The sequence below is a fragment of the Barbus barbus genome (assembly GCF_936440315.1).
Source record: "Barbus barbus genome assembly, chromosome: 15".
Taxonomy (NCBI): domain Eukaryota; kingdom Metazoa; phylum Chordata; class Actinopteri; order Cypriniformes; family Cyprinidae; genus Barbus; species Barbus barbus.
The window spans coordinates 4533741-4556776 of record NC_136743.1 but is presented as its reverse complement, the minus strand read 5'-3'; the positions used below and the strand labels follow the sequence as shown (position 1 = coordinate 4556776).

At 38.2% G+C, this 23036-nt stretch overlaps 1 protein-coding gene across 3 annotated transcripts; it reads left to right on the top strand.

Moving 5' to 3' along the window:
• The first annotated feature begins 1052 nt into the window (after nucleotides 1–1052).
• LOC306881546 (zinc finger CCHC domain-containing protein 2-like) lies at nucleotides 1053–23028 on the top strand. 3 transcript variants are annotated; one of them, XM_079435715.1, is made up of 15 exons: nucleotides 1053–2092; nucleotides 4433–4541; nucleotides 4633–4703; nucleotides 10276–10347; nucleotides 13157–13257; nucleotides 13896–13990; nucleotides 14125–14208; nucleotides 14322–14358; nucleotides 14997–15081; nucleotides 15533–15600; nucleotides 15750–15841; nucleotides 15968–16060; nucleotides 16927–17979; nucleotides 20300–20339; nucleotides 21456–23028. In XM_079435715.1, the coding sequence occupies exons 1-14, from the start codon at nucleotides 1529–1531 to the stop codon at nucleotides 20311–20313; spliced, it is 2538 nt and encodes an 845-aa protein (XP_079291841.1). In that variant the 5' UTR covers nucleotides 1053–1528; the 3' UTR covers nucleotides 20314–20339; nucleotides 21456–23028. The 3 variants fall into 3 exon arrangements, with proteins under 3 accessions (XP_079291841.1, XP_079291840.1, XP_079291842.1); XM_079435716.1 differs by lacking the exon at nucleotides 20300–20339 and having other exon boundaries at nucleotides 1362–1940; nucleotides 2041–2092; XM_079435714.1 differs by lacking the exon at nucleotides 20300–20339.
• The last annotated feature ends 8 nt before the right edge of the window (nucleotides 23029–23036 follow it).

Here is a 23036-nt window from a genome sequence, read left to right as displayed (position 1 = left end):
TGCATTGGCCTGTTTATTAATAAAAAAATGTTTAGACAGTAACACATCTAACCACATTAGTACCTGAGGAAGGAATAACCTGTGAGAGTTGCTTTGCTAAACGTCCCTCTGTATATATTTGAACACCACAGACTTGAACACATATCCGCTGTTCAAGCACATTTATATATTAGCACAGCTATTCTGGATCAAAGGTGGGCCAGGTACCAGAGGAATCGCATTAGACAAAAATAGAGGAGACATAAACAAGTGAACTGAAGCATGCGAGTTTAGTTTAATGGTGTGTAGTGTTTTTAATATGATGTAATGACGCTGAAATACAATGCATTTGTTGTGTGGAGGATCTGGGGTGGAAAAGCAATGGGAATAAAGGCGGCATGCATCTCAAGAACAGGGAATGCTTCTGCTTGTCCTAATATATGAAAGGAAATGGTGGTATTGGGGAGGTTGGTTATGATACTTGCTGAACGTTAACTCTACATGTAATTGATAACTTGCCTGTCAAAATATCCACATCATGTCACGGCTATGTCGCTCTCTGGTGGATTTAATGCTCTTTACACTGAGAACAACTAGGGTTTCCTAAATTCGAGTCTGGGGAGCCTCTAGTGGTTGATGCTGGTACTGCAACCACAGTTCACAAATTAAAATTAAAATGTGTTTCCCTCATTTTACATAAACTGCTTTACATAATATACACTCACATGAGATTGAATACTTCATCTTGTCATCATTTGTAGGCCAACATTAACTCCTTCGGGGTTTTCGATTAATGAGTAAAACAAGCTTGTGGTTTACATCATCTGAAGAGACGCAGCTACACAGCCTTACATCAAACATTTCAAGCTACTGTATATTAAGGACTACAAAGTCCTTATTTAGCAGCTAAATAAATTACATATTGAGCATCTTACATTTAAGTGTAAAAACAGCATTGCTAATAGCAAGTATGCAACACAAAACACTAAAACTGAATAATGTATTAATTGAGCTATGGAAACATATAATTTGGCGTAAAGATTATTTTATTGTTTTTTTTTGTTGTTGTCATAAATAAATGTAATTATATGAACTATTGTGTGTTATATCATATTTCTAGAACAGTCAATTTATATCAATCACAAAGCCACTCGAGTATATGATTTTATAGCACCGTTAAACCTTAATATATTTCATGTCATATTGAATTAGCTATACAATTAGTTAATCGTATTTTATACGTTCATAATTCATAATGAGTGTTATATTTTGTCAGTCCATAAAATATATTTATTCGAGCGGGTGAGTTTAGGACCCTGCGACTCATATATGCCGAGTGGGCGGAGTCACGGATGATTGACAGGATATTCTGGAGGCACGGCAGGCGAGTAATCTGGCAAACTGACCACACCGTCTGACTACAGACAGCTAATTTTAAACGAAATTCCGCCCTAAATCGGGAATTTAATCGCGGTTTGATGCCGAAACATTGTCCAGAAAGTGCCATCCATGGACTTCCATCTCTGATGTTCGTGTTTGAGAGCTGATAATGATGAAGATGAAGCTGCGAGCGGCGGGAGGCGAAAATCACCGATGCGACTTGAATTCCGTTAACGGATCCGATCGGGAGAGCGGCACCGGAGCTGCTCAGATCGACAAGGAGGCGGTGTTCGAGTGGTTCGGCTTACAGCTGAACCCATCCGGACGCGTGGAGCTGCTTTGCGGGCTGCTGCATATGTGTCAGCCGCTGGAGCTACGCTTCCTCGGCGCCTGTCTGGAGGATCTGGCCCGGAGAGATTTCACCGTCCTGCGGGATTATGAGATCCGGGCCAACTGCCCCGCTGATCTGGAGGGGCTGGTGGACATAAGCGACCCCGTTGTGCTGTCTAAACTGCTCGTTTATTTGTCTTTGCTCGGATCCAAGAGCAGGGAATGCGCCGGGATTCTCTTCAGGACGTTGAGTCGAATGGACGCCGGGATGTGCGGCGCTCTGCCGGAGCCGGAGACTGTGGATCAGTTGCGACTGCTCTTCACGATGGGGTCGTTACACCCGGCGTTCAGTTTCTATCAGCGGGAAGAGCTGCGAGCGCAGTTGGACAGACTCCAAAGATGGGTGTGTTATATTTACCTCAAAATCACTGACATTAACTAAAGTATCAACAATACCATAGTAATTCCATGATTTGGAAACGTACTCCCAAGAATGCCATGGTATGAATATGTTAATGTCCTGTGGTAGTACCATGGTATGAGATGTAAACCATGGTATTTACATGGTACTCAAAGGAATATTAAGGTTCTACTATGGTACATTTCCAAAAACATGGTAACTTTTTATGTAGTGGCTAAAATCACTTATACAAAATGACCAAAAGAACCATGGTGTTACCATGGCTGATATCATGTTATTCTTTGAAATTTTCTAAATTTCATATATTGCCATATGAATATGGCAATACCACGGTAGTCTTGAGAATACCACTCTTTAAGAAAAGTCCTGGTACAATGGTGGTGTCAGGTGGTAAAACCATGATATTTACAGTAAATGGCACTCCAGGGAATATTATGATTCTACTATGGTACCTTTTCATTTATTGGCTCTAATAAAATGACAAAATGACCTGTTACCAAGCTCTTTCGGACGTGTACTACTCTAATACTTTGTATTCTTTGAAATGCATAGAGTAGCAATGGGTTTCTGAATATCATATTCATACTGTCACATGAACATGGCAATACCATGGTATTCTTGGGTATACCACCTTTACTGAAAAGTCCCGTGACAGCAGTACCATGGTACAATTATGATATCAGATGATCAAAATACCATGGTGTAGCATGTGATACAGTCAGTGTTCAATGGTATCACGAACATGAATAGTCAAAAAGGAATGTGTGCTGGATCCCTGTTGGACCTCTGTCATACTTTTGAATCAATCCTAAAGGATCCCAATTGGAATAAGTAACAAATAAGATCCTACTGGATAAACTGAAATCCATAGAAGATATTTTGATTCTTATTTAGTTGTTTAAAGAGTCTCATTAGATATTAATGTTTAGAAGATCTTTAAATTTACTGAAAAAAATGTCACTCTTGGACAGTTAAAGGAATCACATGGCAGCTACAGAAGTTCCTGTAAGATTTTCTTCTTTCCTGTTTATGTTTTTACAGCTGGATGTTCTTGCCTTGTTGGGAGTTGTTAGGAACTGAGTTCTTAAAAATCAAGTTTTGATTAGTTCATTTGGAAATTCCCTCTGGGATTGGTTCCAAAAAAGTCCAATATGTTTCATTTTAGAATTTTTAACTTTATTTTTTGACAAGGGACAGCCAGAGGTGTGTCAGGCATCTGCAGGATGCACGTGCTCATGTCAGGTTGACCGCTGTCAATATGTTCAGTCATTTAAGCCAGACACTATACTGTGGTCAAATATATTAATCACCCTTAAATTAATTCAGAACCACAGATCTAACAAAAGTGACACTGCATTTTGTAATGATGCCTGGCTATCTAATGTAAATTATAGGTGTCAGCCAACCTCTCAATAGGAATCAAATATCCAAACACTTTAATCCAATACAACCACATGATGGCCCGTTTGGTTTGCTACATTCATCGGTGTCTTGCATGCTTGTGGTCATGTTATGTGTCCAATGCTGTCCTCCCTGATCTCTTTTGATCTCCATGTGAATGACTTTATTGTGAGCTTTGCATTTTGTAAATGAGGCCATGTGTGGGACTTTTCATCGCATGGGACGTCCACACTCATTAGACCGAATGAGGTCTCCAACACGACATTCTCTGTCTGTTTTATGAATGTCTGTTGTTTGTTGCTGATGTCAAGTTGAGAGTGATGTTAATGGTTTAAAATGATGCTGATGAGTCGTGGTCATGTAAGCTGAGGCATTATGCGCACTTGCTTTAAAACAAGAGGAAACGGGGTATCAGTTGGTTTAATCAAATGAATCGACACATTTTGAATGACTGAATGTGAATAGCTTTGGTTTGATTGGAAGCGTCACACCTCAGATGCAGTGCTCTGATTTATGCCTCGCATTTGGAAAGCCATTCACTAGATTTCTAGATCATTCTCAAATTTGCAATGTCCTGCAATGGCATTGTTTTGGCCGTCCTGCTGTGAAGCGATAAAGCAATTTGAGGAGACTAAACTACAATGACAGTGGGCGTGAAGACAAGTGAATGCACCTTTTAACCTGAGTCATGTTACTTTAGACGAGACATTTTTGTTGGTTTCTTCACATAACTGTATTAAACATCAAATACGCTGTAACTGGCAGTTGTTTTGTTGCTTAACATGACAGCTGCTTTTAGTGTGGATAGGAAAAAACCCACAGTAATTATATAACCTCAAATGTGTCTATTTTCCTCATCAGAGAGTTTGAAGTTGAAAATTGATGTTTACTCGGCTTCTTAATGACTTATTTTTCTTTCAGAGCCAATTTTCCAGGCCGGGGTTCCTCTGTCCACACCGGAAGAATGATGTAGACTGGACTCTTTGCAGCAACGCCAATCCACACCTCAGCGGCACGCCACAGAGGGAAGGTATCTCACCTCCGCATGTTGAAATCCCTTTCAACACAGAAAAAAAGTGTGAGTTGCAGCATTGTAACGATGATGTCTTTTGATGTCGCAGTGGTGCACATTGAGAAGATCATTCTGAAGGAGGTTTCTATGGGAGGAGACGGCAGGCAGTACAGTTTTGAGGTACGTTCAAAAACCCATCAGAGACGGCGAGTTTCAAAACTGACATTTCGTCTAAAAGAAGCTTAGAGCTCCAGGATTGTGGGAAATGGGAGAATATGTACCCAGGTGTATGTCATGCTGATAAGAGAAAGTCTCCTTAGAAAGTGAGATAAGAAATGTTGTGGTAGTTATACAAAACTGTCAAAATCTGTACAGGTCTGCACAGAATCTGTTTACAGATTTTCACAGAATTCAAATGACTGTATCTTAATGAATTTGTATTAAAATAATTAGTTAATTCTAATTCTAGCTAATTCATTCTTACAGATACCAATTAAAGTAATATTTAGAGATATTCAAAACATTTTCTCCACATAATCATTGCTAAACATTATAGCATTACAGTAATTTTTACAAATATTGTATTGATATCCATATATATTATACTAATATTAATGTATAGCTATATAGTAATGATACAGCTATGCGAAGTAGGCTTGGATCGCTACGGAAGAGATTAAATTTAACATGAAATCATGATATTCTTGTTTGTTATTCCAAAGAAACGCACCTAGCTCCATCCTGGTATGTTAACACCCACGGTTCAGTCAATTCCCGATGGATAAAATCAATTCCTACACCCTTTTTTTTTTTTCTCCCCTCATTGAATATTGTGTTCCATTCGGAAGTACGCAGTAAAGTAAAGTTTGACTTTAAAACAATTAGATTTATTTGTGCCCATGTTGCTGGTTAAAAAGGGCATTAATGTAGTGTACGCACGGTGTGAATCAGTACATAGTTAATGTCTTAGTAGCAGCTGTTATTTCAGATTTGCATGCACGCTTTGCATTATTCATGGTCTTAAAAAGGCCTTAAAATGAACGTGCACTCGGCCTCTGTGGTTCCAGACATGTCCTGAAAGCCGGCCTATGCTCTCGGCTGTGTACATGAGATTTCTGTCTCTCTGGGACAAGTGAGGAAACATGCAAAGCCTGAGCTGTAAACATCCGGTTGTTGATACAGAGTTGACAGCCTCACCAAAGAGGCTTTGGCTCAGCTCTCAGTGAGAGTATGGACCAGCGCCAAAACAGTCGGAGAGAGAGAGAGAGGCCTGACTGAGAGAAGTGCTTTTCTTTTCCTTTGCCTAATGTATCATGTAATTTTCAGGGTTGAAATTTACTCTGGAATCCTGCAATACAGTTTTGTCACAAAAGCTGGGTTGTGGCACGATAAATGTGCTGTGAAATGCAATATAGTGTACCAAGCAAAATATGAAATTGAGGAAAGCAAGATGATTATCTCACAGTGTTGTGCAAGTAGCTTGTATTGTCTGGTATCAAGCAATTGTTTTGGCATTTGTAGTTTGAATAAATGGTCTACACAATTACATTCACAACCCGTTGCACTTCAATATTGTGACGTGAAACTAAGAGGAAAAAAAAAAGATTAAGAGGGTTTGTAAAAAAAAAAAGTTTTTCTGATTATACATTGATCTTGTTTTTATTATAAAAAGACAAAGGAAAATGTGATTTCTCACATTATGACTGCTGTAAGTGAGAATGTGTCGGGGAATATCCCCCTTCTGACACTTTTAGGATTCTGGAAGCACAGATGCTCTGAAATTGGGATGAGTAATGATAGAAATGAAATTCAGCATCACAATAAGGTTCACGTGCTTATTGTGGGAAGATTGTGAGGGTGTAAAACTATATAAAATCCCCTAACATACGTGTGCTGGTCATGTTGAGCAACTAGTTTTAGATATTTTTTTTTTTTTTTAAGCTGTTAGACCGTTTGCATAGCATGGCTCTAGACTGCGACTAAAACGGTTGCATTTGTGACCAAAAATATTAATTTGCGAGTTTTTGCTGACTATACATATTTACATGTTATGACTTAAACATTTGCATGTAAGGCCTTTTTTCCTGATTGTTTTGCGATCACATCTTTTGTTAAGTTCACGTATTAAACTTAAAATGAAAAGACGATGCGCATCAAAGTTTTTGTGGAAAAAAGTTTCAAACAGTCCTCGTCTCTGCCGCATACAGTCTGCTAAACGCAGCTCCAGTTGTGCAGCGCGAGAGAGATGGAAATGATGGCGACGTGCAAGTGCAGAAAAGCCGTGTCTATTTCGTGCACAACTTGAACAAACTTCAACATGTAAAGCTGTCAGCTCTGGATATTGGCAATATCTCAACAATTCTCATTTATAATCATTACTAATATATTATCGAGATCTAAGTCTATATGCTTTTTTCTGTAAATGCGTGAACTTCGTGTTATTTGAAGCGCACTTGCCGTCCAGTAATCGCAAAAAGCTTTGTGCTTTCCTTTTTAATAAACAAAATATCAGCTTTAAAATGATGAAAAAATTACGAAATTCAAACAATACGGTTTTGATGCGAACCACCAGCATACACTTGACAGTATGATTGAAATGTTAAAATGTAGGGGAAAAGAAATAAAACACTTTTATTCTGTGGCACCTAAAAACATAATTTGGCACCTAAGGTTTTTTTGTTATAGGAGCCAATGGCTCCTTACTCAATGTTTTTGTCTGGAGCCCTGCATAGTGAACTCCTCTAAGGCCGTGTTCACACTTGGCGTCTTTTTTGACTAGAAAAAGTTGACAAGAGCGTTGTTTTAATGGAAAACAAAGCTGGTAGCGTCTGTTACAAATAGCAGCTGAGAGCGTCTTTTGTTGTCATAGCAACAGCTGTAACAGTAGCCTAGCGCTGTGTACTGCAGAAATGTCAAGAAAGAGTAAAAAGTTGGCTCTTGAAGTTACCGGGAAAGAAAATGTCGATTCACAACGACGTTTGTGGGTGCACGACATTATTCGGGGAAGGAACCAATATTATGATAGAGTTTTGTGCAATATCATACAGCTCCTTGTGCTCCGAAACTAGTGCGAGCAGTAATCTACCGGCACCTTCTCCATTTTTCTTCTTGTTGTTATGGAAACGACAGATCTCGCTACTCGCTTGTCATTGGTCAGCTGTCAAAAAGGCGCTTGACGTAGGGCGTTTTTTTCAGAAAAGTTGAAATTTTTCAACTCGAAAAAACGCTCTGAGCTGCAGAAAAAGACGCCGGCGGTGGCGTTTTAAAAAGCGCTCAGGACGTTTTTGAAAACACGGTTTACTCCATAGGATTATAATGTAAAACAGACGCCGGCAGCTTCGAAAAAGATGCCAAGTGTGAACACGGCCTAAGACATCTTTAAATGGCTGTACCAGGGATCCTAGCAATCAATTCTCATTGAGACTGGCATCTTTAGATGTGCGTCATAACTCATTTTGGTTTTTTGAGCGTTGTATTTTTTAGGATGCTTGAATAGTTCAAACTAGTTCCTGTTTTAAAATGGTTTTGACCGTTTCACTATTAATCAGGTCTTAAATTGTCACGCAGACCTGTCTGCCTTAAAGTTACGGACCGGGTGCGAGTGAAAATTGGCTTTTACGAGTAAATAAAGCTTTACTTGACTGTTGGTCCAAAACTATACAATTATTTTTATACAGGCTAAAAGTTCAGTGTCAACTTCTTGAAATTTATAGCAAATAAACAAAATTTCCATAACAGCCTGTTTGTGATGTTATTCAGTTTTTTGTAACCTTAAGGTTGTTTGGAGGCTGAAGTGGGAAGGAGACGTATTGAGGACATGAGTCTTTCGCTCTGCTCTCCCCAGGATATATTAAGATAGAGAGCACTTGTTTAAGACCTCAATCACATTTGTTTGTTATCATAATAAACGGCATAAATTAATGCTGTTCCATATTATTAAACATGAAATGTTCTCAGTGTGAACATAAAATCATTAGACACTGAGAGTCCAATCCATCCTCATTAAAACAAGGTTGAAAAATGGAACGAAAAGGAAAGCATTTTGTGTTCTCAGCCAAATTTGAGCCACTACCTTTTCTTGAAGTCTTGTATTCGGCCCTTATGCGAGTTGCATCCCAATCAGAAATCCCCATGCGTCACTGGAAGACAGCTTCTCCACCCTTTCCCAGGCTTACCACTGAACCTTGACCACCTGTGTCTCGCCAAGCCCTACGATTAAGACATCAGTATTCACTGGAGAAGCAGACGAAATAGCATGCCAGCCCTTGTTAAGGCTAAAATATTTACTCAGTGCGTCGGGCTACCCGGGTGTTGAAAGAGCTGGTTTGGAGTTACAGATAAACACTTCAACACTTTTTTTTGTTGTCTGAGAGAGATGAATTGCCACAATTACAGGCATCATCGTCTTTCGGAGTGGATATTTGCCAGAACTTTCACAATGGATGTAATTTATTTGGACCTGTATTGTGTAATTCTACCAGAAACGGACTACAGTGAAAACAGTTTTGCACTTATGTAAATCCACAAACAAGAAAATGGCTTAATTTATAACAGTGTTTGTTTGTTTTTTAAATATAGATTAACGCTCCAACACAGATATTGAGCCTACTCGTATAACCAAGTCGTAAAATCAAGATGTAAGCGAAACAAACAGTTATCTTTTCTTGTCAAACATGACACCAAGATTGGGAATTCGAAAGCAAAAGTGCCAAAACTGTGCAGCAGCATGATTATCAAATGCATTTCAGCTTGAATTGGCGGCATTTATGATTTAAAAAGACAGTAAAAACAGTAACAGTATAAGGCCTATTACAATTTAAAATAACATTTAAAATATATTTACAAAATGAAATTTATTCCGGTGATGCAAAGCCGATTTTTTTTTTTTTTTTTTTTTTTTTTCTCCAGTCTTCAGTGTCCCATGATCCTTCAGTAATCAATCTAATATGATGATTTGCTGTTCAACAAACATTGCTTATTATTATCAGTGTTGAAAACAGTTGTGCGTCTTTTAATATCTTTGTAGAAACTGATGACATTTTTGTCAGGGTTCTTTGAACAAATTTTTATATAAAAAAAAAAAATTATTTGTAAACATTTTAAAGATCTTATATAAATGTATTTTTGTAATATTACAACAGTCTGTCACTTAATCAATTAATGTATTCTTACTGAATTAAAGTAAAACAATAGCCTGTACTGGTTAAAACATGATAGTTATGCATGCATTCTTTTCAGTTTAGCACTGAGACTTTCTTTTCTACGAAATACTTGCATGAGCTAAAGTTGTGGTGAATTAATTCAAACCAAGTGAACTCTAGTGGCCGAAATGCTCAAGTGTAAAAAATTGTGCAATGACCCAGTTTGGCGAAAAACTGATTCTGGTCGTATGCCTTATTCAGATTTATTTGGTCTGGTTTAAATATTTTAGGTATGCCTAGATTTCAATGGGAGATTCCATTGGAATATTTTATTTACCTAACACGTCGTAATCTTTGAAAATGAGCTAATAGTCTAAGAGCTCAAATGTTCTTTTCTTGCTGTAATGTCATTTCTGGAACCCAAACTATTGGAATATTTGACCGAGGATATGTGAAGAAATCCATGTTAAGGCATCTGTTGCAAAAGGACAAACACATTTATTCATGTCTGAGTGAAATATGATGAGCTCTGGGGAATCCAAGTAAAAGATCCGCTATGCTCAGGCCGATGAGAGCAATACTGGTGTCATCGAGTTTCTCCTCTTTTGCAGGTGAAATGGTCAGACTCTTCATCTACTGCCGTCACCAAAAGTCATCGTGAGTTGGAGGATTTTCTATTAAAGGTGAGCAGAGAGATTAGGTCTTTGGTGTAGTATTTGTTTGTTTAGTCACATGGGACTGTAGCACATGCCAGTGTGCCCCACCAGTTGGGCAAGATGCCACCTGGCCAGACCAGCGAGGGACATTATCCATCTGTTTCTATTTCTATTTCCCTCTCTCTGGCTGTGTTTGTAATGAAATACTGGCATACTGCACTGTATGAACGTCACTGTTATTTTAATAGCATTTAAATAATATAGTATTTGTTAATTTAATATTGGCTTTTTTCTATTTTCAAGATTCATTTCAATTTAGTTTTATTTCGGTTTTAGTAATGTAAGTACTAAATTAAGTACTGCATGTCAATTATTTGCCAAGGCAACATTCTTTTGTTTTTGTTTTTTTTGCATAATAAAACGTAAGAAAGTGAAGTGACGTGTGGCCAAATATGGTGACTCGCACCCGGAATTTATGCTCTGCATTTAACCCATCCAAGTGCGCACACACACAGTAGTGAACACACACACACCCGGAGCAGTGGTGCAGCCATATTGCTGCGGTGCCCGGGGAGCTGAGGACTCAGTCGTGGTATTGAGGGTGGAGAGAGTGCTGGTTATTCATTCCCCCCACCTACAATCCCTGCCGGACCTGAGACTCGAACCTGCGACCTTCGGGTTACAAGTCAGACTCTCTGACCATTAGGCCACAACTGTCTAATCTAATAAATATTAGATTAAAAATTATTATATAAACCCTGCAGCACAAAATCAGTCATAAGGGTCAATTTTGTGAAATTGAGATTTTTACATCATTTGAAATGCTAATAAATAAGCTTTCAATAGAGGTTAACGTTGCTGATGCGGAGACTCTGGTTCGCACCGTAAGGTAAACTCATATTACGATTATTACATGTAAACACCACATTTGCCAGCTTTACTTGGTGAAAGTGAAGCCACATGAAGCTGTTAGAAAGCATATAGATTGAGGATTTCCTAGAAGCAAGGATAAAATAACATTTTGTGTACCCACCCTAACAAAATGAGCTGAAATGTGGTACTTTATTCACTAAAATAAGTTTAATCTTACCATATCCAAAAACTCGCTCACTCTGTTATTTAAAAGATTAAATACGCAGTGATATGTTTTCATATTAATCAGGGATTTATTGACTTTTAATGCACCTTATTTCGAAATGTACAGAAATACGTCCTTTAGTTAAGATTATTTCATTTATTCACTTACTATTTATTACTAATGTCTCATTTCAGTTTTAGTTTGGCTGTAGTTTTGTATTTATTCCAGTTTATATGAAAAGGTTCATATAGTGTGGATTAAAATTCATATACAGAATAAATACTTTTCACTGAACATGTTAAAAATAAATTTGAAAAGTTGTCGGTATCGCGGTGGTCGTGACGTTGACGGCAAGCGACTGTGGTGCAAGTTTAGCTTTTCAGTTCTGCCGCTTTTATTTAGGCTTCAAAATTCGTCCAAAATTATATTATTTTGAAAAGATTACCTTGATGGACAAAACGTGTAAATTTCATGAACTATGATTGAACACGGAGATTATTTTTTGCGATAATCCAAAAACCTATGGAAAAATCCTATTGGCTTTTTGTCGAGTCTCATGCTAACAGCCGATCTGACTACAAAGTGACGTCATAGTTCCCCCACTCTATTGATGTATGGTTTATGATCGGACAATATTTGGCTGAGATACAACTATTTGAAAATCTTGAGGGTGCAAAAAAATTTAAATAGAGAAAGTCGTCTTTAAAGTTGTCCAAATGAAGTCCTTAGCAATGCATATTACTAATCAAAAATTAAGTTTTTATATATTTATGGTAGGAAATTTGCAAAATATCTTCATGGAACATTCTTTACTTAATCATTTTTGGCATAAAAGAAAAATGGATAATTTTGAGCCATACAATGTATTTTTGGCTATTGCTACAAATATACCCCAGCGACTTAAGACTGGTTTTGTGGTCCAGGGTCACATTTCATGTATTTAAAAATTGTATTTCCATCTGTTGCAACAGTTTTGGAAGTGTCTAAAGTGACCCAAATGTACAAGTCATTGGTGTTTGGTGATGAGTTTTTGGCTCAAGATCTGCATTTAAAATCAGACCAGAGGTGTTCAGCTGGGAACAGGACTTGGCTTTTGCAGACCAGTCAAGTTCTTCCACACTGACTCAACCAATCATTTGTTTTTGAACCTTGCCTTATACACAGAGGCACTGTCATGTTAGAATAGAAAAGGATATTGTCACACAATTCCCTAGAATCACATTATATGCTTTACCATTATATTACAGCGACGAAAAAAGGTTGACGTTGCTTTGATCCAGAAAGCTCATTTGTGGATAGATGGTGTTCATAGATGCAATAATAAATATTACAAGGTGGTCTCTTTTGCTGCGAGTGACAATAAAACTAAAGGTGTTTGAAGAAATTCAAATATTTCCATTTTAGACAGAAATGGTGATGATGCTGACAGAATTGCCCTTGTGAAAAGTAATTCTCCCTGATCCTAACTGATAATTCTGTTGTTTCTGCTTGAGTTGTTTGCTCTTTTCTCCTTGTACAATTACGCAGACCATTTATGTCATTTTTTTGGTTTCTTTTCATGTACAGTTTGCCTTTTAAATAAAATAAAATAAAAATTGTTAAATAAATAAAGACGTGTACTCATGGAAATGACTAAAGTATTCAAACCTGTTCATTAGAAAGGGGTGCCCCAATACTTTTGTCCATATACTTTATGTAGCTTAGCTGTATTGAATTGAAATGGCAAAGAGAGGTAAAACAATCCCTCTGTCTCTCTAGCTTCCTAAGGAGCAGAGTCCTGATGGCTTTGAGAAGGGCATCGTCAGGTTACTCCGTCGTGGAGATCAATGTGAATCCAGAGAACTGGAGAGAAACCTCAGGTACATTTCATTTCACTCTTAACTAGTGTTGAAAGAGTTTTTGTTCAAGTTGATCCGCTATTTGCTGTCATTATAATCACATTATAGTCTTTTCCAGCAACCGTGTCATGGGATAAATGCAGTTGTGCTGAAAGCATAAATTTCAGTGCGATTCCTAAATCTGAAAGTCTCAGTACTAAACCAAAGACAACATTGAGCCATGCATAACTAGCATATTTTAAAACGATGAATACTAGTGCATTAGTTTTATTAGTTTCAAACTGTGGACATGAAGAGGATTACAACTGCTAGCCTAAACCTATTCAGAACGGTTTCCTGACTACAGATGTTCAAATGATATAGCATTAGGCAGATGGTTTTTAATTCTTCAGAGATTGAAAGATTTGGATCAAGTCCGTCACTAAATTGTCAAAGGGATTCAGTGTTCAATTCTTTTTTTTTTGTTGTTGCCTCACAAAACAAAGTGTCCTTTTCAAGTCCCACAACACATGGCAGTATTTAGGTCAGTAACACTGATGTCAGGACCAGAGGGGATTCTGCTTCCTGTAGCACAGCTTAGTTGTGGTCACAGATTGTGAAAATAAGACATCAGTGACTGTTTCAATACCTTTAACTTTTTTTCTCTTGTTCCTTTGCAGGGAGAAGTTCCTGTCTTTATCACAGGATGTCCTTCAGAGATGTGATGTTTCCAGGTTCTTCCTGTCTGATACATCTGTACTGCCATGCAGCCACTGTGAGAATCCTTCTGACTGGCCAATCAGAAAATGCTATCAGTTGATGACTGTTTAAAATGACCAAATATGAGTATATTAATAGACTAAGCATGATTTCACTGTGTAACATTTGCCCATCTGCTCGTCTCTGCAGGTACCAGTGCGCCCGTAGCCAGAATCCATCAACCTGAACGTGGTTTCTCTGAGGACTGCTCCGAGACTTCCAGCCTGGAGGAGGGTGAGGGAGATACAGACCTGTCAGATCTGCCCTAGAAACACTTGCCAACGCACAAACAAGTGCTAATGCTGTACTGATGCTACAGTCTCATCGTTGACTTTTCTCTTTTACAGATGTAGAGGCTTACAGCGTCAGAGCTGCGGGACTGAGGTAAACCTTCACTGAACAAATTAATATTTTTATTCAGCAAGGACACACTAAATTGAGCATAAGTGACATTAAAGACATTTAATGTTATAAAAGATTACTATTTCAAATAAATGTGGTTCTTTTGAACTCAAAGAATTCTTTCTAATATTTTGTGATATTTTAGTATCACGTGACACTGACGAGTAATGATGCTGAAAATTCAGCTTTGCATCACAAAAATAAATTACATTTTAAATTATATTCAAATAGAAAACGGTTATTTTAAATTGGATAAATTTTTCATAATATTACTGCTTTACTTTTTGATCAAATAAATGCAGCCTTGATGAGCATATCTAAGGAGTACTTCTTTCAAATACATAAAGACTTCAGTGTATATGTTGTTTAATAATTTAAAACTTTTTGTATGTGTGTGTGTTTTATGTTTTTTTTGTAAAATGCACTTGTGTAATTTAAAAATAAATAAATGTATCTTGGATTGATATTTTATCTAATGTGATGCCATTCATGTATTAAAGTGTCCAAATACTTAAAGCCACTGTACATGATAAATATCAGGTCTGTCCTGTAAGGATCAGTAGAGTAAACCATGTTTACGGCTTTCTCCTGTGACATAATCTGTTTTCTTCTCCCTGTAGTAATCAGCGCTCTGAGTGCCAGAGGAGAGGAAACTGTGAGCAGAATGGAGAGAGAGTTCGGAAGAAAGAAACTGAATTGGAACAGGTGAGGCTGTGAAATTGTTTCTGGCTCTTTGGTATTCTTGGAATGGCATATGACTGATAGTGCTTCTACAGTATGAATACTGTCCACACAGTCTGCAATTTAAGAATACTGTCTATAAAGAAATTATTAAATGCTGTATACCACAATTTAGCCATTCATTAACATAAGTTAGTAATGAATGAATTGGAAAGCTATTCCCCATCAAATTTTTAACATCTTATTTCACTGTTGGATTGGACAGTCAAGAGGTTTTTTTATACAGAATTGGATTAACCATTTTTATTTTTTAAAAGGAAGACAGGATGTGACTTAGTGAATTAAACATGCAACTAATGAAATAAGTTGATTACAGTGTAGCAATACTTTTGTATTGTATTTAAAAATTTAATACAGAAAAATTGGTCATTGTTTTGGGGCATGTTAGACATATTTGCATTCTCTCTCCCTGCAGAGCTGCACAAATGACAGAAGAATATTCACAGCTGGACAGAAGAATAAAGGAAGACCAGCTGGAAAACGGTACACTAACACCTGCTACTGTGTTTAGTTGCCCTCTAAATGGGTGCAGATTAAAATGTTGACCTGGTCTTTGTGTCTGAATTGAGACAATATTTTCACTGATGCATCAGGTAAGGCTTATGGTCACGACTGCTGTTGTATGTTTTCAGGGATAGAGTCAGACGAGTTACCAGTGTCAAGACTTCTAATGGAATCCAGAAACCTTCTGCAGCACTGATGATCAACCAGGCAGCTTGCAAAGGTCTTTGTGCCATGGAAAAATGCAAAAATGATTGATATCTGTGCATCTCCAAATACATACCGCATGCATGCACTACTCCCTTACAGAGAACTACAGCTGTGTTCTCTTCTGTCCTTTGGTTTGTAGACACAGGAAGGGACCGGTATGGGGACACATCATCAGAGAGCTCAAACTCCGTGCCGTCCAGTCCTGTTCACCAGAAGAGCCTGGAGGACCAAGGTGTGTTATTCATAAGAACATATAGTTTTTGTAAAGTTTAGGCTTACAATCAGTGTTTGGTGCTTGTACATCAGTGTCATTCATCTGTCATTTCCTTTGATTTTAGGGATTACTTATGGTTTAGGTGTAGGGATATGGTCAAGACTAAATTTTTGGATTAAAATGTTGTTCCAGGGTTCCAAAATATGTTGACCTAGGAACACATCTAACTCCGCAAAATCAGGGCGTGCTTATTTAATTTATCTTTGTTCTATTATATTTATCTACGTTTGTAATTTGGGCGTAACTGATTATTGCAAAGAGTGGCCTTTTATTGTGGCCAGCTTAAGGCACACCTGTGCAATAATCATGCTGTCTAATCAGCATGTTGATATGCCAAACCTGTGAGGTGGATGGATTATCTCGGGATAAGTGAGAAGTGCTCACTAACACAGATTTAGACAGATTTGTGAACAATATTTGAGAGAAATAGGCCTTTTGTGTACATAGAAAAAGTCTTAGATCTTTGAGTTCAGCTCATGAAAAATGGGGGCAAAAACAAGTGTTGCGTTTATAATTTTGTTCTGTGTGTATGTATGTATGTAGTCATAATGTAGACTTAAATGTTTTCAATTACAGAACTGAATAACCAATGTAATTGTGTTTGTTGCTGGTGTTGTTGTTTTCTCTCTTTTGTAAAGTCATAGAAACTCTACTGTGAATTTGTTTTTCTTTTGCTGTTGTGACAAATGAAAATGCAAAAACTATGTTTAAGTTTACTGAGCTTTGATGACTTCCACTTTTGACGCTCCATTCTCACAGTAGTTTAATGCCATTATGAATTATTAAATGAAATTTACATCATGATTTAATGTGTGTCTTTTCAGATACAGAGAGTCAGTCTGATAACTCAGCACAGGAACTAGCTGAAAAGACTCACCTCGCCAAAGGCGTTGGCGGGAAAGCGGTTGCCATGGTGAATCCATTAGTTGCCGAGCCCCAGAATGTTCCGCAGCCTCCTTCAGTGGTGGAGCTGGCGCTGACCGCATGCCTCCCTTACAGCCTGCAATACAACACCACCACCCAGAGAGACTCGGGGCAGGGTAAGATAACCATCACCATCCCACTGGCTCAAGACCCTGGAGCCTCATCGGCCAGCGCTCACCCGCAGCATCAACCACCGCTGGGAGCATTCAGCGTCCTCTCGCCCAGCCAGTGTCCTCTGCAGCCCGCCAACACTACCACAGCCAGCAATCCTGTCAAAACAAACGCCAAGGCCTCCATTACTGCCAACGCCCCTTCTAGCTCAAGTTCCTGCAGTAGCCAAGTACCGGGACCTTGCCCCACAACTGTACCTACGCACACCTCAGGACCGGGGCACCTGCCGGCCCCCGCGGTCACACACAGCACTGCTCAGAGCGATTCCTTGTCCTACATCAACAGCTCCAGCCTGCCAGTTACGCCACAGGCCAGTGGTACGCAGCAGCACCAGGGGGGCTGCAATGCCTGCGGCTGCCGTGGCACCTGTGGAGGAAGCGGTGCCCACCAAACACCCAGCTACTTCCTGCCGCCCCAACCTCAACCTGCCCGTCAGATGTTCGGGCCGCCTGCGTTCTTCCATCTCCCTCCGTCTCTATGCAACAGTTTCCCTGCCCAGGGTCACCAGAATAACGGAACACCGCTGCCCTTCTACCCCCACACCGGTCCTTATGCGGCATTCCTGCACGCTCACTCGGAGCACATGCTGGCCTCGCAGGCAGGATACAGTCTGCCTCAGATGCCCCCCTTCCGTCGCTTTTACCCACCTGTCTTTCCACCGGTTGGCATGTCTAGCGGAACCAACATGAAGAAGACCAACAACGTGTCCTGCTATAACTGCGGCATGAGCGGACATTACGCTCAAGACTGCAAGCAACCGTCCATCGACGCGGGGCTGACAGGTATGAAGATGCCAGAAACGCTCTACACAAGTATGGAAACACAGATGTGAATATTTCAGATGTGGAATCTTTTGCACATGTCCATTATCTGTTTGGGTATTTGAAAAATTTTGAATAGTGAAAAAAATTAGTAATTTAGCTGATTCTTACAAATAAGGAGAAACTATTTGCATACATTCATGACAAGTTTTTATTGAAAAAAAAAATACTACATTTTACATTTATTTATTTTACATTTTATCTCATTGTATATTTAAAAAATGTTTAATATAATGGGATTTTCCTATTTTCCGTGACCTAATCTAGGTCTACTTATGGTTAAGTTGTTAACAAAGCATTTAACATCTAACTCTTAATGAGCTAATTAAAAAAAATTATAATTTGGTTAATTACAGTGACAACGAGTGAAGAATACAAAGTTTCTGGTACATGATTACACAATTTAATTACAATATAAAAGTCATTCTCATTTAATTTTTGAATGGTGCTCAACCTTATACTATCTCTATACTATCTATCCATCTATCTCTCTGTATATGTATAGACACACAGTGGTAGCAGTAATGAAAAAATAATTTTTGTTCCCATTTACAGGTACATCTCAAATTAGAATATCGTGAAAAACTGAATTTTTTGGTAACTTATTTCAAAAATTGAAACTTTCATATATATTTTACATTCATAACATGTAAAGACATTTCAAAAGGTTTTTTTTTGCTTTAATTTTAAGCTTACAGCTCATGAAAGTCAAAATCCAGTATCTCAATATAGTAGAATATTTATATTTGAGTTTCATTTAATGACCATCTCTACAGTATAAATTCCGGGTATCTCTTGTTCTTCGAAACCATAATAATGGGGAAGACTGCTGACTTGGCAATGGTCCAGAAGACGAACATTGACGCCCTCCACAAAGAGGGTAAGTCACAGAGGGTCATTACTGAAAGGAGTGGCTGTTCACAGAGTGCTGTATCAAAGCATATTAAATGCAAAGTTGACTGGAAGGAAGAAATTGAGTAGGAAAGGTGCACAAGCAACAGGGATGACTGCAAGCTTGAAAATACTGTCAAGCAAAGCTGATTCAAACACTTGTGAGAGCTTCACAAGGAGTGGACTGAAGCTGGAGTCGGTGCATCAAGAGTCACCACGCTCAGACGTCTTCAGGAAAAGGGCTACCAAGCCACTTCTGAACCAGAGACAACGTCAGAAGCGTCTTACCTGGGCTGTGGAGAAAAAGAACTGGACTGTTGCTCAGTGGTCCCAAGTCCTCTTTTCAGATAAATTGAAATTTTGCATTTCATTTGGAAATCATGGTCTGGAGGAAGAGTGGAGAGGCACAGAACCCAAGCTGCTTGAAGTCCAGCGTGATGTTTCCACAGTCAGTGATGATTTGGGGTGCCGTGACGTCTGCTGGTATTGGTCCATTGTGTTTTATCAAGTCCAGAGTCAATGCAGCCGTCTACCAGGAGATTTTGGAGCACTTTATGCTTCCTTCTGCTGACAAGCTTTATGGAGATGCTGATTTCCTTTTCCAGCAGGACTTTAGCACCTGTCCACAGTGCCAAATGCACTTCCAAGTGGTTTGCTGACCATGATATTACTGTGCTTGATTGGCCAGCCAACATGCCTGACCTGAAGCCCATATGGAATCTATGGGATATTTTCAAAAGAAAGATGAGAAACAATCGATCCAACAATCCAGACAAGCTGAAGACTCAATAGTGCCTCAGCAGAGCCACAGGCTGATCGCTTCCATGCCATTCCTCACTGATGCTGGAGTTTGTGCTAAACGAGCCCTGACAAAGTATTGAGTGCATAAATGAACATACTTTAAAGAACTTTTCTGCTTTGCAAATCCTTTTTTTGATTGATCTTAGGAAATATTCTAATGTTTTGAGATACTGGATTTTGACTTTCATGAGGTGTAAGCTCTAAAATTAAAACAAAAAAAACTTTTGAAATTTCTTACTTTACATGTAATGAATCTAAAATATATATGAAAGCTTCACTTTCTGAAATGAGTTACAAAAAAATTCAGTTTTTCACGATATTTTAATTTTTTGAGATGTACCTGTAATTTTTTTTATTAATTTGTAAATCATTTATAAAAGTTAACTAAATGAACTTTTTGTAAATAGGGCTACATTGTTTTCTTTGTATGTAGCTACCAAAACGAGATTAGTTTGCACGCGTAATGTGAAAGTAGTAGTTAAACCTATAGTATTCAAATATAAAGCATCATGACTGTATTATAAAGCTAAATATCTCGCCATTTTACTCACCTCATATCGCTTTTAAACCTACTTTGCTTTTTCAACAGTCAAACAAGATTGAGGGATGAGAGGATAGTGGTTATAACGGTGGGTGAACCTCTAAAAACCACATGAAAGTACCTTAACACTAGCCTATATATATTCGTGTGCGTTATACATCGTGTGAAGTCATTCGATTATTTTGGAAAGAAAACCAGACCGAAATGAAATGAAAGTACCTTAACACTAGCCTATATCAGGGCTGTACCCACCGTTGAGGTCCCAGAGGTCAGGACCTCTGTATTTTTCCAATAACAAAAGTTGTAAAATATAATTACCTTATTAATTTGCTTTGGTGTTGCAATGATAAAAAGCCAAGATAACCGATCTTCTCATCTCAGCAGTTTTACAGCACTCATCAATGTCAAAGAGTTTGTGATGGCAATCAAATAAAGGTAGGCGGGGTTTATGTTCACAGGCGCTGAGTGTAAAAAAAATCCAGCTCAACTTGTCAGACAGTTGTAAAGTGCAAGATGTAGCCTAAGTATCTAAACCATATCATTCCTATTTGTCCGCTGTTTTACGATAGAAATGTTAAACGACCGACAGAAATATGCAGGGATTAAAACTCTCTCGATCTCTCTATCCCAATATTTACATTCTTCACTTACACAGATGACTGTATCAGTCAGTGCTCAGCTTTGGGAATAGATACAGGGGAAGAGAAGGAGACCGCAATAAAGAGAGAGATGTTGATGGAAATAATCCTTGAAATATTTCTCAGTTAAGGCCATTCCTGTTTGGGATATGTTATTGTGTATTGTCAAAAATAAACAAATCTTCTCTATTTCCAGTTTGTAGCGTGGATCATTGCAACATTTAATCTGAGTCTCATGTTTAAGAATCTGTTATCTTGAAAAATTATTTATGCTACTACTGCCCACCGACTTGGTGGGCAGTAGTAGCTGCCCCCCCCACTAATCTCCATTTAGGGACCTCTGTATTTATAAAAACCCACGTACGGCCCTGGCCTGTATATATTTGTGCGTTATTCCAGGTCTTGTGAAGTCAGATTATTTTGGAAGGAAAAACGGACCGAAATTCAATTCATTTTCACTCATATTTCACTGATTTTCACCTTTCTCAATTTGAGTCTTATTCCAGCCTTATTCTTTAGCTCCATAATACTTTTATCACTCATATACCCCTTTCTGTATGTTTCAGGTGGTTTCCGGCTGAAGTACGTTGCCCCAAACTCCTCAGAAGCATTAGATAAAACCGACTGACAGCGAGCAGGGGACCAAAGCCCGGCGAGCCAGCGATTCCAGAGACCCTTGAGACAGTTTGTATAAGCATCCTTGTCTGGAGAGCAAAAAAAAAGAGCCAATGCAAGACGAGTTGCTTAAACTTAATAGGTTCTCTTAGAAATTAAATTATCTTAATGTTATAGTTTAAATAGGATGGATTGCGAGAGGATTTTTGTTTTAGGTTCAAACTAGTTTATTGTTGTCAGAAGGATTTTATATACGAGCTGATGTTCTCATTCGCAGCGTCTGGCTAATTTAATGAGAAAATTAAACTTGAGTCCTTTAGTGCAGTATTTTTTTTTCTGACACGGGTGAATCTTTATAGGATTTTATACGTTACAAGAGAAAACGACAAGACAAGTACTGAAAAAAAGAATATTTTTGAAGTTCGTTTTGTTATTAAAGATACACTTGTTCTCTTGCGGTTTATAATGATGCTCTAGCGACATTATACGCTGCTGGTTTGCCCTGTTCTCATTCTGAACACGATGCACTACAACTGTTGTTCTCTGAAAAATGTGAGTCAGGTGTTTGAAATGCACTGAAATAGCCAGATCTGCAGTACTGCCTCTCATTTACACGCTCTGACCACTAGAGAGCAGCTCCAGTCCTCACAGACCTGAGCGGCTCTTATAGGAGACTGTGCTTTAAGTGTTTGGAGTCCAAAATCTTTCATACAGGTTCATCCTAAAGCACTGTTAGAGGAAATGCAAATGGAATTTTGACACGAGATACTCTGTAACCAAGAGTTTCGTTAACATAGGACAACTTTGAGCATCATAATATCTTGCTTGTGTGTTAAATATTTTCTTGCAAACTGTCAAAGAACCAGAGGGCGAACGTTTGTGCCTATTGCCATGCAAGCAGCTGGAAGTGTATTGAAAATAATTTCAAAAGTCTTTATTCTTTGTGTTAAAGTACATATTTAAAATTTCAAAGTTGTATTTCTGAAATCTTATTGCGATTTTTGCCAAAGCAGTCCTTTTTATTTTCTTTTTTTATTATTAGAAATATATATAAGGAGATTTGGCATGTTTGTATTGAGAAAATTAATTTTATTTTGATATTTTCAAGAGATTTTGATGAAGGGCTCAAGGTCTTTCATGCTTGTCCAGGTGTTTTTAAGCACATTTCTGGTTAGTAACATGCGGTGGACTAGACCAGTTGCTTTCCACAACAGTGTGTTGCAGGTTTTTAAATGTGCTTTCGTTCGTTTCAGTAAATTGTTACTAATCTGTAAATAGACTCTAAAGGGAGTTAACTACTCGAGGTTGAAACCTGTTGACTGTAATCGTTACTTTTTATAGATTTCTGAAGCTTTATGTACTGTATGAACGAGGTTTGATATCTGCCTCTGAGTTTACGTTTACTGTATTTCATATGTAAATGTTGATTAATCTGTACTGAGAGGTCAAATTAATCTGATCACATTTGATTTTTTGGCAAATTGATCATTTCTGTCGAGATATTAGCAATAAATATAAAAACCCATTTTGTG

Excerpts from the sequence above, each read along its gene's own strand:
- LOC306881546 (XM_079435714.1), top strand. The coding sequence starts at position 1,529 with ATGATGAAGATGAAGCTGCGAGCGGCGGGAGGCGAAAATCACCGATGC. Across the intron at positions 13,991-14,124 it reads TGTACTGCCATGCAGCCACT|GTACCAGTGCGCCCGTAGCC; the intron begins GTGAGAATCCTT and ends TCGTCTCTGCAG. Across the intron at positions 17,980-21,455 it reads CATCGACGCGGGGCTGACAG|GTGGTTTCCGGCTGAAGTAC; the intron begins GTATGAAGATGC and ends TGTATGTTTCAG.